Source organism: Agelaius phoeniceus, chromosome 2 (assembly GCF_051311805.1).
Source record: "Agelaius phoeniceus isolate bAgePho1 chromosome 2, bAgePho1.hap1, whole genome shotgun sequence".
NCBI lineage: Eukaryota > Metazoa > Chordata > Aves > Passeriformes > Icteridae > Agelaius > Agelaius phoeniceus.
In genome coordinates, this window is record NC_135266.1 from 40752235 (window position 1) to 40769547 (window position 17313).

The 17313-nt window shown below is 42.6% G+C and overlaps 1 protein-coding gene across 5 annotated transcripts in view; it reads right to left on the reverse strand.

The window, feature by feature from the left end:
* The window catches only part of FARP1 (FERM, ARH/RhoGEF and pleckstrin domain protein 1), a 201341-nt gene that overhangs the window by 4190 nt on the left and 179838 nt on the right, over positions 1-17313 (reverse strand). For all 5 annotated transcript variants that reach the window (XM_054655038.2, XM_054655037.2, XM_054655036.2 and 2 more), the window contains exons 17-24: positions 14699-14780; positions 11822-12059; positions 9720-9850; positions 6582-6650; positions 4541-4630; positions 3313-3395; positions 2861-2973; positions 2200-2363 (exon numbers count right to left, since the gene is read on the reverse strand). In XM_054655038.2, coding sequence (XP_054511013.2) covers positions 2200-2363; positions 2861-2973; positions 3313-3395; positions 4541-4630; positions 6582-6650; positions 9720-9850; positions 11822-12059; positions 14699-14780 — 970 coding nt within the window. The remainder of the gene's footprint in view (positions 1-2199; positions 2364-2860; positions 2974-3312; positions 3396-4540; positions 4631-6581; positions 6651-9719; positions 9851-11821; positions 12060-14698; positions 14781-17313) is intronic.

Sequence of the window (17313 nt, forward strand, 5' to 3'; positions counted from 1 at the left end):
GTGGCTTTTGGTAATCTGTTACTAAACCTCAGTCTTGTTAATCCTACTGTCTTCTTTTAGAATGGTACTTAAATAGAATGGAAACAGAAAGTCTGACATGAGTTTGTGATGTAAAGGAAAATTATGACATACTTTAGAATTGCAGATAGAGACTGAGGTCTCTGTACCCAGGGACTTCACATGGTACTTTTCAAAGATTTCAAAAACAAGGACTGTTCACCTTATTTCTAGCTGGATTTTGGCTAGTTTAACATAAAGGAGGAGTAAGCCATAACCAAGTACATGTACTTAATGGGTGGTTGAACCAACTGCTCTTCATATAGTGAAGATGGAAAGCCAGGCATCATTGTTCCTTGCAAATGAAGGGGAGTTCTCAGTTAATTATCAATGATGTCCCATTCCTTGTTGACTGTAGGGCTCTTGCCTGGATCACAATAGCTGTTTACATCATTCTCTTTATCTAATGCAGAAGCTAACAACTTAATCTGTAAAGCTTAATAGTTGAAATCTGGGGTTCCTAGTGTAGCTACTACAAATGAAGTATTCTTAAAAAGTTCTGCTTTCACCAGCCTTGGATATGCATTAAAGCCTTTCCTTTAACTCATCCTGTTCTCTGATATCTGGACAACTGCCTCCTTGCCCTAAGTTACAGGTGTACTCCTTAATTTTCTGTTACCTCATTACTCTGGAGGATATCATAAAAGGACAGGCTTTGCATTCGGTACCAGCAGACATATGAAATGGAAACAGGCCGCTGATCACTGATCAGTCCAGCAGGTAGGGAGGAACAGTCACTGACAGAGAGAGGCTCTTCTACCACGAGAGAGACAGAAAGGAGGGAGAGACACAAAGAAAATAAACGATAATGCTGAAGTGAGAGGCACCGACAGGACGAGGTGAGCATGAGCGGGCCCTGCCACGCATGGAGCAGCAGTGCAGCTGGAGATGTTTTCACAGAACAAGGCATGGCTCCAGGGTTGCTTGGTCTTCACTGCTTTGTGTTCATTGGAGGCACAGGGAAGGAACAAAAATGAGCAACAATGAACACTGATCTCAGACCTAGTTAGATTTGCCTAACTAAATGTTTTAATCATTAGAATGAGTCACTGGTATAAGTTCTGTATCTAATTATAATAAGGCCTCTGCTTTAGGGAAAAATACGAGACCTTGTCCTGTGCTGAACTATTCCTCCCTTGCAGGATATAAGGGTATGAAGAATGGAAAATCCCACCTATGTGGGACCGAAATGAGGCTCTACAGTCAGCATTTTTTAGCATGGAATATTTTGTCATACTGCTGCAACAAATTCACCTCCTGTTTAAAAACAGAGGCAGTTACACAAACTCTGAATATGTTTGTTCTTACATCACTGTGTTCTGCATCAGTATCTCTTCTCTAGAGCAATGGGGGGCTGATGTTTGAGGGCTGCCATGCGAGTGCAGATCCACTCAGCTTTAAGATTCCTTCTTCCATTTTCATAGAGCATAAATTTTCATTTGCTAAGGGCTGTGATAAAGTACACAGAGCTCCTTGGACTGTCTTCAGTGAAGGAAGAACACCTCAGCAGGCTTACCTCATCCTAAAACCTACACTAAGCTAGAAGTCTTTCATTTCAATCTTTGAAAAGACAATGTCTGCACCTCGGCTGTTGAGTACAGAATTAACAAATGTGTATCAAATTGGCTTAGCTGTGATCAGAGTGGTGAAAAAAGGGGTTTATTTTGAGGTGGAAAATGCAAATAAAGAAAAAGCAGATGAGACTGAGCAATGAGACAAGGTTCCAGAAAAGATGGCTAGGTAAAGAAAGTAAGTTAGTAATACACATAATTGAAACTCTGGCTGCAGCAGCTAAAGACAATATCCTTTCCGCTCGACTTAATGCTTTCAGCTACAGAGGCATTAAGACAGTTTGAACTGCTTCACATTCTAAAGGGGATCAGCTTTTTTTTTGACAGTTGCTTCTATGAAAATTACTGCTCTAACTGATTGTACAGAGGTGCACTATAGGAGCAGGTCTGTGCTGCTTGAGTGATGGTTTATGCCATCATTTGGGAATATGGGAGGAGCTTTAATAAGCGTGCCTGGAACTTCCCCAGGAGGAGACAAGGGAACAGCGCACTTGTTAAGGAGGAGCAAAAAGGAAATTGTCATTGAAAAGCGAGCCTGGAGCTGCAGTTCAGGTGGTTCTGAGGCAGATACCTCCACAGCAATACTAAAGTCGATCATTGAAACACTGGTATTTCTGTGCCAGCAGACGTGCACCGTAGTGTTGCCACGGTGGGGTGACTGACGTTCGAGTGAGGTGCGGGATGCACTGAGGTCGTCCTCAGATTCCTGGTCTACAGTAGTTTCATCAGGAGACTCTATGAAATGCAGGGAAAAAGCATCTTTCTTCCTCTATGTAACAACATATATAATTGGAAAAATTAAACAAATCAATTCTGGCCGCAGTATTGTGAACTAATTTTAAAACACCATTTTAGAAATAGTTTTGTGCAGACTTTAAATAGATTATTATATTTTATATATTTAATTTATATGTTTCTGCAAGTGTTAGAATTAAAAGCTAACTACCATGCTTTGTTGGTGTTTTTAATACCTTCCAAGGACAGGCACTGCCCAAATAGTTCCTGGAATCATTATGCTTAAGTCACTTCTCTATTCAATGAAACTTTCTGCTAACATCAACAAGAACATTAAAATGGCACATATCTCAATATATCTATACATATATATGTGTATAAATCAACTTCAAATGTCTCAGTTTGACTTGTGGCCAGCACTTCTCATCACTTTGCTTAGAAGCAACCACAAATCATACTGACAAAAGTGAATAAAACCTACTCTGGCATTTACTTACTATTGTCAGGTGGGCTGCTTGCCAGTAACTCTGGGGCAGGGCCACTGCTTTTCTCTGCCAGGTCTATTGCCATCTGGATGTCCTCAGTCCATTTGTCCATTTCAGCACGGGAACTAACAATGAAAATTCAGGTTTTATTCACTTTCATACAGGCTCAAAGCAAACTCTAAGAAATAGACACAAGCTGAGCTTACTTTTAACTGAAATAAATGAATTCAGACACAAAATGCTACATTTTTCTCCCTGATTACTTAGTTTTTGTTCCAACTTGCACAATTGCCACTCTATTGTGTCCCATCCACTTTTTTCTTAACAAGTGGCTTTCAGAAAAGAATATACCTTTGAGAAGATGGTTTTAGGAGCAAATACAAACAAAATGATGCCTCTCTGTCCCACTGTGACAGCTGCAGAGAAATACAACTCACATGTGGACTTTGTCTCCACTGAATTACCTTGCAGCAACAACGATGGACTGGTGTTGACCTCGTAGTGTCAGGCAGTGAGGAACTCCCCATTCCTCCTCACTTTCCTCCATCTGAGAGGTAAAAGGCCAAATGCAGTCAGATTGCAGGAAGTACATATTTCTTAAGGTGAAACAGTGAACTGAATGAGCTCTTACCATTGGGGAAAAGAAAATAGGAGAAGTGCTTACAAACAAATTTGAGCTAGGTATTGAGGAAAAAACCAGTGCCTTGCAAGCTGGAAAAATAGTAAGTTCTGCACTGACATCTTGAACCAAAAGCATGGCTTTGTCTGCTTTGTGTCCAAGAAAATAGCAGTAGTTTTATCAGAAGAATGATTCATTGTACAAAAGGATGTGTTAAATGCTGGGAGTGCCCTGGGAACTGCAGCACAGCACAGTTCTGCTGAGAGCAAGTCCAGGCCAAATGGCCACCAACCACTGAGTAGATTCCTTGAAATGCTAGATAAAACTTGAAACCTTGCAAATGTTTAGAGAAAGTCAATTACTGTGGTAGTGACAATTTAATTCAATTCTCAGGAGAACAGCAAAGAACTGATACCAAACAGCGAGAAGTTCCATTGAAAATAGTGGAGGGAATGAAAGCTTTTTGAAATCAGCAAAAATATTTTTGGAACAACACAAGAAGAGGTAAATAGGTGCTGTTGGCTTGAAATGGCTGTTTTCCAGAAGAATTGCAACAAGAGCTCCAAATAACATTTTGCTGCCAGATTCCCACTACTTTGGCTTTAAAATATAGAACTGAAAACATTAGGAAATGCATTTTTAATAGAAATGAGATTGTTGCTACTGTTTACTTGTCTTGTAAACAGTAGCAACTTACTTGAATTGGGGACGAATTACTTGTAAGAATCATGTTCAATTTAATAGTTGAAAAAAACAAAGAACCCATCTCTAGAGAAGTCTGTATTGTGAGGAAGCAGCCCTCAAAAATGCCTTTTCCTCTTTATGGAAAGCTGAAATTCTTTCTTTGTATTACACATAATCTTTGTATTACACAAAAAAAATGAGGGGGCTCACTTTGCTGTGTGATCACCTCTGTGCAGAAGGCTGCAGGAACAGATGCTGAACCCAAGACAGATTTAGAGATCATCCCCCTTTGCTGCTGTTTTCAGCCCAGCAGAAATCCATCAAGCAATTAAGATGGGACCACAAATGGCCACTTAAGCATGAATCCCTTAAGCTCTCACAATACTTACTGTCATGCCATACAGTGGAAGATGCCCATGCACTTTAAACTGATTGGATGCTGTCAGGCCTCTACTTGTGTACAACAGGATATCATTAAACTGAAAAGCAAGGATAAGCATCATTAGAATGGTGTTGGCTGGCACGTATGTATGTGAAAAAAAATTAAAAGAGAACAGGGAATACAGGAAAGTTGAGTATTTATATGGCAGTCCTAATTAATGAATCCAAAATCTTGGCTTCCACAATATTCCACTACCAAGTGTTAGCACCTGTAATCTTCCCTGCCCTCCTTTCTGGCTAGTTTTAGGTATATTTCCATGATTTTCCACTGGATATTTTTCCATGCCTTCTAATGTTCCCTTTGTGATCTCTGGGTCAGAACTACCAAGCCACAAGAGTGGTGAAACAGAGCAGTACATTTCATACATTTCACACTCTGCTGCACTTTGAAGCTGTGGAAGGTGTGTGCTTCACCAGTATTTTCTCCTGCTTTGAAAGAAAAGATGGGTAAACCTGCCCATGAGGTGTGTCCAACTCAGCCCTTATAGAGAGTGGCTGTCTTTTACTCCCCATATTCAGAAGGAAGCTGGGAGACCTTTTTCCAGGTAGATGGTTTTATGTTAAAAATGCCAAGGTGAAGAGACTGAAAATCTCAATTTGTAGAGCTTCCTGCAGATAACAATGGTTGTCCAAAGCATGTCAAACGACTGCCTGCATTTTGTTGTCATAAAATGAACAGAATATTTTCACTGGGCCACCTGGGTCAAAGGGTGTTTTTCTCAAACCAGATGGTTGCATCAAGAAAATCACACTCTGTGGTGTGAAACAGAGCTCTTGCCACAGACCTCTACAATGCAGCAGCAGTAATTCATGAAACTTTGTGGATCAGCCACTAGAGGGGGATTTAATTATGCCAATGATTATACGTGCATTTGGAATCTCACAGTACTGACCTGGAATTTTACCTCCAAATAGATTCTGGTGCTTAAGACAGATAAAAGGCTTCTTTGACAGTGAAGACAACTGACTTGAGAGTCTAGTTCTCAAATTTTTTAATGTTTTATACAGGTATAACGCTAAGGCATCATCTAGTATCTGTTGGTATGCAAGAAAATATGCACGGTATTCATTTAGGCTTCCTCTTCAGTGCCTTTAAAGGCAGAGGATAATCCTACTCAGGTAGATTTATCAGGTTATATCTTTGGCTCATTTAAAAGATTAAATGTCAAACACCTTATAAAATCTAGCACACTCACAAGATTTTCTACACAGCCACTGCCTTCACCTTTTGCACACAAGAAGCCAAAGAAGCATTCTTCTGCCACACTGCACTGACTCTTCAGGGGTTTGTGTACTAAAAAATCTGTGCACCCTGCTGGGTGTCCCAAGGCCTCAGCACCAAGGGCACAACAGCAGTAACATCAGGAGCCTGGGAGCAAATCAGCTGGCTGGGAAGAAAAGAGAGGAGGAACTATCTCATGGACCAGAGAGTGAGTGGGATCACCATAACGTCAAAGTGGTGGGAGGAGACAAACTTCCCTAGTACAAAACTTGCAAAATGCATCTCCAAGTACAGGGAGGTCCATCAACATGCTGGGCACTTGTGTTGGAACTGGATGATTTATGGAAAAATTGGGTTCTGTGATGTGTTCTGAGAGCATGATGTGAATTATTGTTCATATCGCCAGGAGTCACTCTTTATCTTCTTTTCTGAATATGATCACTATCCCATGTGGTGCCACTTTTCATTTTGTAATGATGCTGCTTTTATTTAAGACAAGGTGCAAGGAGGTATTATTTTATCATTATATTCACACTGTCATATCAAAAATAGTTTTCTCTTTGTAAGAAGCAGTTACAAAGAGAATATTGGATTTGAACAGAAATGTAAGTTCTTAACAACCAGCTGCACGGGTGATGTACTATGTTAATTTAAATAAGGCTGCTTAAAATACTTACTGTAATTCAAAGTTCAAGTCTAACAGTTATGTCTAGTAGATGCCTAGAGTTACATTTCATTGTACAAAGAAAAATTGTCTTCTTGCTTACCAGAAAAAACATCCGTTGCTGTAAACCTTTTCCAGACAACTTACTAAGACTGCCCAGCCTAATAAACTCCTGTGGGAAACAAATACAAGACAAAAATTTATCTCCTGCAGAAATTATCATTTTTTTTTAGTATGTAAACAGAAATATGACTACTTGGTCATAAAAATGTCTTGACGGTCAGTTACCAAGACTTTTAATTTTATTAAATATGTTAGAAATCTAATTTATAGGATAATTCCTGTTTGTAACTGTCTTTAGGATAAATTCCTTTCATTCATATTAAGAAAATTCAGCTAAGCAAAATTATTTTTACCTGACAATAACTCCTTCAGACAGCCCCCTCTTTCCTCAGTTTTTAATGAGTATTTTTCACAGCACAAAAATGACATAAAAACTAATGATATATATGTATTCTTGGTTAGCCACTGGTAATCTTCTGTGGTGCATATGGCACACACTGCTCTCATTCACTGCAGTGTAAAACCAGCTACACAACATCACCATTAGCAGCAGACAAAGAAAGACATTTGTCTGGCAGTATGAGTTATCCCAGCACCATCCACGTCATATAATACAGCATATTAATCCAAACCACAGTGTTTAAGAATGTTTAGGGATGGAAACAGAGGAAAAGTAGCACATCTGAAACTTTCAAAATGCTGGATTTCCTAGGCTTACTGTGAACTATGCAGCACTTCACCCTTACATTTCTCTGAAAGCCATGAAAATACAATTTTTCTGTCACTCCCTCCAGCTTCTGCTAAGAGGTTCATATTTATTTATTACAGTCTTTCTAAGGTCATTCTACTCATAATTGTCGATGTAAAAACCTGTATAAAGCACTTAACCACCTGCATCTTAGGAATAAATTGGCTCAGATCATTCTTTTCAGAGAAACAACACAAACGCCTTAGGCTTGCTTTGGTGTGTCCAGTCCCTCCACCTGCACTGCCTGGGGGCTGAAGGGTGGCAAAGTGGCTCGAGGTGCTTATCCCTGTGCCACAGTAGGCTCATGGCACCAGAGAGGTCACTGGAAGCTGCTGTTGGCCACCAAGGAGTATTGATCATAACTAGGGCCATGTGGTAGCACCCGACAGTCCCTGGCAGGCTCAGCACCAGCACTGCCAGCGGTGGGGACTGCATGGATGCAGAGCTGCAGGTCACTGCCACCTGCAAGGACAGCCAGCCACGGGGGGTTCTCATGTCCAGTACAGGAAGCAGCTCAGCAGCAGCAGACATCTTGCTCTGGGGTTACAGTGGCATTTGCCTCCCAGGGATGGGAGGCAAATCCCCTCCTGAGGATGGGGTTACAGTGGCATTTGCCTCCCAGCCCTGCCTGCACCAGGGCAGGGATTTGAGTCAGAGCCAGAACAGCCAAGGGCTGGAAGCAGCAACAGCCTGGGCATGTGCCAGAGTGTGGTGGCCAATGCTTCTTGTCTTGGCAGGGAAACAACTTCTGCCCCCCATCTGCCTTTTCCTTGAACTTCCTAGGACAGGAAGACTGCTCAGACTTTAAATAGACTAGGGTAGCAGAAAACACCCGATGACAGCATTTAATTTCATGTGATAGAGAGATGCAGAGGCTGTGAAATGTCCCGAGGGACTTGCCAAGGATGTGAACAGTCTGTGGATCACTAGAAAGAAACATGAGCTGTGGCAGCTGCTTGGAGACAGGGAAAAGGTAAAGGGAGGGAGTGGGGAACAGCCACAAATGCAGAAATACCTGTGCTCAGCACTGCCTTCCCAATGGCACATCAACTTCAAACTCATTACAAACCCTGGTTTTGTGTATTACACACAAAAGTCAAGGGACTGGGAAGGAAACTACTTCAGCAAGAGACAACTCTCAAGTTTGCACATACAGATACATGTGCCTAAGAAAATAAAAAAGGCTACAAATATTACACTGTGGCTCATTTGTTCTGAAATGAGCCTTTGATTTTAAAGAGGCGTGATAAGTAAGAAGGAGATGGTATTCTTATGGCACAATTAAAAGTGTTTACTTAGGGCAACACTGTCTCAAAAATGATTGCCTAATGTTACATGTAGACTGAAGAGACTGCTCCTCCCCAGGGCCATGAGTTTCAAAGCAAGGCATGGCTGAAGTTATTCCAGCACAAATGCCTTACTTGCCTTTAATCTGTCAAGCTCTAGCATCAGGGGCTGGGAAAAGAAAATAAGGGCAGCAAGAAGAAATGTGAAACTGCTCAAGCTCAGAATGCTGTGATAAATACTACATTTTTACTGCCTCTGTTGTAAAAGACGTTTGGAATTGCCTAAAACAGTCCAGATCTATACAAAAGACAACTTAAAAAGTCAATAAAAGGTAATAAAGAGGATTGCCTTTTCCTGCTTTAAAGGTGCTGTTTTCTATGGTGTGCTGGTTTTGGCTGGGGTAGAATTAATTTCTTCACCATGGCTGGTATGGGGCTGTATCCTGGATTTGTGCTGGGCACAAGTAGCTGAACACAGGGCTGATAATAAAGAGATGTTTTTGTTATTGCTGAGCAGGGCTTACACAGAGCCAAAGCCTTTTCTGCTTTTCCTACAGCCACACTGGTGAGGGAGTTGGAGGTGCATGTGAACTTGGGAGGAGACACATCCAGGACAGGTGACTCAAACTGACCAAAGGGACATTCCAGACCATGTGACATCATGCTCAGTATATACAGTGGGGGGATGAAGAAGGAAGGGGGAACATTTGGGGTGATGGTGTTTGTCTTCCCAAGTCCCCATTACACCTGCCCTGGTCTCCTGGGATGGCTGAACACCTGCCTGCTCTTGGCAAGCAGTGAATTAATTCCTTGTTTTGCTCTGCTTGTGTGCATGGCTTCTGCTTTCCCTGTTAAACTGTCTTTATCCCAACTCATGAGTTCTCTTGATTGCTTTTACCCTTCTGACTCTCTACCTGGTCCTGCTGTTGGGGCAGTGAGCAAGCAGCTGTGTGGGTCTTGGCTGCTGGCTGGGGTTAAATGATGACATTTGGCATTATTGTGTTTACATCTGAGAGGTTTTGGTGACAGAAAAAGGTTCAAATGATGAAAGGCAATTTCACAGGTGCCCCTAATAAACAGGTTTTGAAAACATACCTAATGATTTGAAACGGTATCAAATCTTAATCACAACTCAGTTACTCACCCTTCCGGGGATCACCAGATTGTCCATGCCTATCAAGTCTTTCTTCAGTTCATGCAGCTTCTGGAAGTTCTCCATCTTTATCATATTGCCATGGAGCTGAGCCACCATTTCAGAAATCTCAGCCAAAGCAGCTAGATGGACAAATCCATAAAGTGCTTATTAAAAATTTACAAGAATGTTCAAGAAGAAATATGGCTTTTTTTTCAGCAGTATCTGGCTCATGAACCCTCTTGTGCTACTCTTCTCTACAGCATAAAGCTACTTGGGCAGACCAAAACCCACACAAACTCTGGACATCATCTTACACAGTGGATGGGGTGGAGTGTTGTGAAGGTCAGTCTATTTCCCAAAAATTTGCCCTGTTTTAGCCACAGTAACTTTATAAGAAGAGTATGGTCAATCCAGAGCACCAACAAATGGATTCTCATAAAGGACTTAAATTCCTACAACTCTGATCAATCTAGGGATGTTCTTTATGCTTCAAAAAATGCATTTCCCCCTGCTTGCAGCACATGGGGTCAGGTCCATATTTGAAAAGAGCAGGAAATGGCAGTGTCACTTATTGTATCATTTCAGATGGCAAACACCTTGGGGCTTGTTCTCAGTCCCATCAATGAGAACAACTAAAGGGCTGCACACCACTGAGTCACATCACGGCTCTACTCCATTCTCTCCAGAGACACCACCCACTCCCTGTGCCATCATGTGTGGGAGCAGCAGCCTTGACACACCTGGCTGAGTGGGCAGGCTCTGAATGGGCAAAGCACACGGGCTGGCAGTGCTAGAAGAGCAGCTACAGCCATTTTTGCTAAAAAACCACAGTCCATGAACAATAACAGTGGTTCCATCTTCCTTCATCATTGCTCAGTACACAGTTCACCCACCTGCTAGTGGGAGACATGCTCTCTTCTGGGATTAAATTCACTTTTTTTTGCTTCCTTTAGACTCTGACCTTTAAAAAGAGTCTGCAAACACCTCAGTAAGAAACTGATCCCAGAGTGATGGGGTCCCTAAGTCACACTGTCTTCATGTTGTCTTATTTTCACCTGTGAAACCTATGCTCACATCCATTTCAAAGGTGAAGCAGGAATCAGCCTGCTCCACTCTCTGGGGAGAGGAGAATGGACACATCATCCTCATGCCCCAGCCTTGGCTGAAAGACATGCAGGCACTACTCTCTGCCTTCTCTGAGATCACTCAGGGAGCAGAGAGATTTGGGCTAGCACCTGTGTCACACAGCCCCCCAGTGTCACAGGTCTCTGTGGCATTTCCTACTGCCACAGGTCAGGTTAGCTCTGCATTCTCTGCACTGCCTGCTGGGGGTCTCATCCCACAGCATCTGAGGGAGCTCAGCTCACATGTTATGCCTGGGAGCCCAAGCTCTTCCATGGATCTGCAGCAAGGTACCAAAGATAATGGAGCTATCCTTAAACACACCCGGCTTACAACAGGTGTGGGGGATGGGTGCAAGGAGGAAGGAGAACAAACCATCAGAAAGAAATGGCAGGCAGTGAGTTCAGGCTACAGGAGGGCAATTTCTTCATGTTTGAAAAAAACCCAACCCCAAATCCAAAACCAACCCATGCTGGCTGCTTTGAGCTCCTGAAACAAATCACGGAAATGATAACAGAGCAAACTGTATTCTTGAAAAAGAAGAAAAATAACACTGAAAGACATAATAACAGCATCCCTACTGAGTCAGACCAAGGGTTCACCTGGGCTAGTATTTTGTGTTATTAGAGGATCTCTAGGGAAAGCTAGGAACAACACAAGCACATATGGTATGTTCCCTGTGCTCTCTCCAACCTTCCAACTGTTTTCAGTTCAAGAGGCTTCCTGAACCTGCTGTCATTTCTGTGTGTTTAATAACCTCCAGCAGAATTCTCTTCCAAGCACCTGCCCAGACTGTGGCACAATGTGTATAGAAGAGCATCCTTCTGTTAATCCTACTGCTTATGGTGCTCTGAGTGGTGGATTTTGCAACTCAATCCTCTTTTTATGTGGGTTTAAAAAAAAAGCCATACACCTCCAGCCATACACCTCTAATGTCTAATGGGTGTCATTCCCCAGCTCTGGGAACTGACGTCTTTTGTCTTTCTCACCTCTCGAATCCCTGAAGTCCATGTGGCTTGGAGGGTAGTGCTTGCAAAGCCTCTCCATTATCTGCTTGTAGTGCATAAGCCTGTGTAAAGGCCTGAGGAGGAAGGTATTGAGAGGCAAGTAGCAGACTTTCTGTAGCTCAAAATCTCTGCAGAAGGTCTCCAGCTTGCGGGAGTTTCTGATCCCATTCTCCAGCTCCATTAAAATCTCATTGTGCTTTCGCAGGTGAATTGTCAGTTGCTTTTATGCAAGAAAGAAAAGAGGAGGCTCTTAACAATCACTGAGAGACATGACTCAGCCCATACCTAATCCAATAACACATCCAACTAGCACAGCAGTGGGGATTTTGCAAACAAAATCATTGTACAGCACAATGGTTCTGATATTCACTTGCCAAGGAGAAAAGGCATTACTCATTTGAAGTAGACACCCCCACCCCCTCTGCGTTCCCAGGAAAGCTAAAGCACATAATTCAACAAAACTCTCTTATCAGTGAGGAATCCAAAGGCAAGGAGATGACATGAACACAGATCATGCAAGTAGGTGCAATAGAGACAGCCAAAAAATGCAAATGGGATTTTCTAAAAGGATGAAGGGATTTAGATGCCCCAGTTTCCCTTAGGTGGTTTTGGGGAACAGATATGCAGGCAAATGGACTTCTGGCTTCTGCTCTCCTCTCATTAATGAGAAGTTGCACCTCTTGGGAAACTCAACAAACACAAAACCAGAGGAGTTGCCTGACAGAAATGGTTATGTTACAAGCTCTTCATCCTTAGACTACATCCTCTTCTCCTTAGTGCAGTCTCTAAATAATCCCACTGGCAGCAATGAATGAGGTTTGCATTAAATATGTAATTCCATTTAGGTCTCAGTATCACAGGTATTCACAACTCCCCCTTCAAACAGTTCAGCAGTATTGTTTTTAAACAATTTATACAGGGAATTAGTTGTGTTTTGAAAAAGGTAAACTGGTTCTTCAGGATGTACAGAGCTTCTCTGAACAGCCAACTGAAGTTTTCCAGTAATGGTAGAATATTAAGCAGCAGCAAAAAGAAATTGAATGCACAAATTGAATGGACTTGAGAAGAAATTCTGTCTTAATCTGAAGTTTGTGCTTTTTGACACATTTCCAGTCAACTCTCTCTCTCCTGTGATTTGTGACATGTTTACCAGAAACATACCTTCCCTAGAGCCAAGCTGCTTCCTCCACACACTGCATATTCATTTTATAAGTCTGTAACTCAGGAAAAGACACAGCAGACCCTCTGGGCTGCCACAGAGACTGCCCATTAATTACCTTTCTTAACTTCTTTCCTATATTAATTAAACATGTAGCATCGGTTTGCAGATCTTTTAACAGGTCTCATGATAAATAAGTACAGTTTTTACTAACTTTATTTCTGTTTCTTGTGCAGTTCTTTTAAGTTAAACTAGCTTTTGTCTCTTTACCTATCAGTAGATCAGTGGTGGGGGATCTCAAAGCAAATGAAGTAAAATCCTTTAATGGGAAAGGGAAAATGGGAAAGGTGAAAGCACGCTGCCAGGTCTAAGTTACAGTGAGGACTGTACACTGCCCTAAAACTAGTGGCCCAGAAGGACCTGCAGACAGCAAAGGACACACAATTTAGTGTTGCAAAATACCAAGAGCAGAGACAAAGTCTGTCTGAAGCTCTCTGGTACTCTAAAAACTGTTTGTGAAGAGCTGCATCCTTCTTGAGAGCAGAGACGGAGGTAGAAAAGTCCCCTCTACATTTCTTTCACGGGATGTGAATTACATCTTGAGGGGAAAAAGCAGTTCCTGGCTAAGTACACTGCACAGAGAGTGTGAGGCTGCCTTATTGGTGACAAGGCTGGCTGTGTTGGGGATGGGAACTGGAGCTTTCTGTGCTCCCTTTTTCTGATCTGTAATCGCTTGTGCGTCACTTCGCTCTCCGCGTCTCTCTCCGTCCTTTCGAAAGACAAAGCGAGTCCTAGCCAACATCTCAGGAGAGCTGTAATGATTAAAGTGCCCTTTCCTCCAGCCAAGGACTCAAGGCTGCTCCATTTACTAACTGCAGAATGCCCAAGTGGCCATCCCCAAGGAAAGATTTATCAGAGAGTTCAATATCACTCGCAGAGCCGCGTGCTGAAGGGGAAATGCCACGTTCTGCCCCACACCGACCTGGAGGTGTGGATGCATTACAGTAAGGTGAGCTTACATCCCCACTGTACAAACCTGCAGAGTTTTCACATATGTGCCTGCATTCCATGCTGTTTTCTCAGTAACACAGAGCATTGAGAATACTGCTCTGGCCAGACTAAGAACACTTGCAAATTCTGCTGAACATTACACCTGGATTTATGGTTCATACGTGTATTTTTACTTCTTGTTTTAAAGGCTTCAGAGGCAATTATTCTCATGATTCAAAAACCTTTCACCTAACTTGGCACTGTAGTGCACAAATATAACTTTTCCAAGTCAAATCGATATCCAGCTTATGGTCACTAATCCTGCAATATCTTAATGTGAATATTTGCATGAAAAAATTGGCACACTCAGCATTTGAACAGTCTCTTCAGCCACACAAGTTCCAATGCTTTGCCCTCTTATTTGAAGGAAAAAGAACTGGAAATGAAATACTCCTGAACTTTTCTGTTTGATGCTTCTGTTTTTAGGAGAGTGGAGGAAAGGGGCTCGACAATTTAAAATCAGCTTGCAATTGTGAAATCCCAGGGAAATCCAGCACCAAATGCTTGCAACGTCATCAAAGGAAACTTTCATAGCATGAGCCTTGATTACAATTGGCAAAAACCAGCACAAGAGGCAACATCATAAGAAAAGGAAAAGCATGCTGAAGTTAATCCGTGTCAAAGCTTAGCAGTTATAGGATCATTCCTACCTTCATACTCTGAATGTTCTTCAGCATAACATCTCCGATTCTTTGGTAATCTCCTTTAATGTGAGCATTAGAGCGGCCTTCCCTGTCAGCAACAGAAATGCCACACACTTCAGTCATCCAATAAAACTGCTTAATCACTTATAAGCACTGAAACTCAATAGCTCATTTCTTTTAAAATCCTGACCCCCATGCTCCTTTGCTCAGAAGCTTGTGAGGAATCTTCCTGGCACACTGTAATTCCCAGGTACAGTACACCCTTCACCCAGCCTGCCTTTCACTCCTAACAACAGAGAGGGCAGGCACTTAACAGAAGGATTAGACTTTTAAGGAAAATTGCTAACATTTTTGAACGCACCAGAGAAGGCTGGAAATGGTTTGGGGGAAAAGAAGGCATCAGAGTCCCATGAGAATATGTGACCTTAGAGCAGAAGGTTAATTCTGCTCAGATACAATGGCTGAGCCCCAGAACAGGACCCGGGGGTGTTCTTCTGAAGAGTTTTCTGCTTGTGCAAGGGACAGTGGGGCCAAAAAAAAAAAAAAATCCATCCAGCATCTGGCTTTGACTCATAAGTGTTTAAACACTGGCAGGAATTTCCATTCAGTATTTCACTTATGGTATTACAAATGCAAAGTGCTGCCTCTCACCCAGCCAGCTGCACTTTGGTGAGTGCAGCACTTGGGAGCAACACTGCTCCTGATAAAAAAGATATTCCTGTATCTAAATCCATGTGTGAGACAGCAAGGATACCACACCCTGAGTCAAACCAAACAACCAAACATGTGCTTTTTGAAAACACAGGAGGAAAGATCATGACTATAAGAATCTGTTACAGACCTGTTCCAACAAAGCTATGCTGTCAAAAGAAAATCACTAGGAGTGTGTGGGGAGAAGCACTGTTCCCCTCCCCTTTCCAAGAGACTCCATTGATAAACAAGGGATTGCTCCATGTTCATTTGAACATCACCCAGTTTCAAAGGTTGTCTCTAATAATTTCCTGTTGTGTATTTTCCTAGTGTATTAACACTCACATGCCTATTTAGGCAAGGAAAATCAGTACTCAATAAGATTTTTAATGTTTTTTTTCTGAACCCAAAGGTTACACTGGGGTAGGAAGTTGGGTTGTGTCAGTGGTAATTTTAATTACTATCACTGTTTTGCAAAACCATTATGTCATATAAACACTGCCATAGTCAATTATGCCCGAGCAATGTCTAAACTGAAAGTACAATTTCTGTCTTCAGGAAGCCTCTGTCTGCCAAATCACCTCCACTCTATGCTGTTCCTTATCCTCCCTTCCCCCACGACACACCCATCCAGCAGCTCTCCCCACTGAGATTTCCTGACAGGTTGTAAATAAAACCTTCCAGCCACTAAAGCTCTGCTCCAAGTGGTGCATATCCAAGTGCCCCTGATTGAAAACCAGAACCATTTGGAGCCCCAGGCAGCAGCCCCACCCTGGCAGGAAGCAAGGAAAAGCCCCCTGCACCCATGAAGCCAGCATGCAGCATCCCCTCCCAAATGGTTCATGTTGGGCATCTACACACAAGCTCAGAAGTGTCAAAGCCAGATGAAATTGTGCTGCTGCCAGCAATGGTGTGGTATTCAGCAATTATCTCTACAAGAATTCTTGCTTTATGTGTTATTCTCTCATTCTCTGGCACTACCTGGATCCATTTCCATGTGTCTACATTTGATTTAATCTAATGGACTTAGGCAGTTTTGTATCTTTTTGAGTATGAAATGTAGAGTTATCCACTTACTGCCAAGATAAATATTAAGTCCATCATTACAGACTGCTTTTTCTCAATAGACGCTGCTTTTCTGATCTGAAGGCTACAATACAGATTGGCTGGAATACACAGTACAAATGTCTTATCTACTAGCTGCCTACTTGGAGGCTGAGCCCAAGCCTACCAAAGTCACAGTGAGTGCTTCCAACAGGTAATAATTAATGGGGCTGTTCATGGAACAGTCAGGTCCTTATTTCCTAAAAGCTGACCTGGACCCTCTTCAGCACCACCAGCACTGAGTGCTTGCACAGCATCTCACCACATCAGGAATAGTCCACCTTCATCAGCATCAGCCACAGACTTTTAGGGCCTTCAAAACTTACTCTGCATCTTGGCAGAGTGACAGAGACAGAGAGAAGGGGGTCCCCAGAAGCAACAGCCTCTCTCCAGCTGTTGGCTGAGCAGTGAAGAGCTGAATGCTACCAGAGCCCTCAGCCCAGGCTGACAGAGATGACCTGTGCTGCACACAGATGCATCCTGCTGGAAGAAACAAACCCTGGCTTTTCTTAGGAGAAAACACAGAAACGTGATGGCTGCATACTGCTCCTCGTTCCAGCCACCCTTCTTGCTTTAGTTATTTATTTCCAGGCAGGTGAATTTCCCTTGCAACAGAGATGATTTTCCCACTGGAGATGGTGCACAGGCATGCAGGCTGTGATGTGGACAGAGAGGCAGGGAAAGCTGAAACTGGGCACAAGAGAACATGAGAGCTTCCCAGCTGCCTCCTCAAACCCAACCTCCACTCTACCCCAGCTCCATACTGGGACCCCAGAGCAAACCCCAAGCTACACTGCCATCTTCCCCAGCTCCTCAACATGCAAATC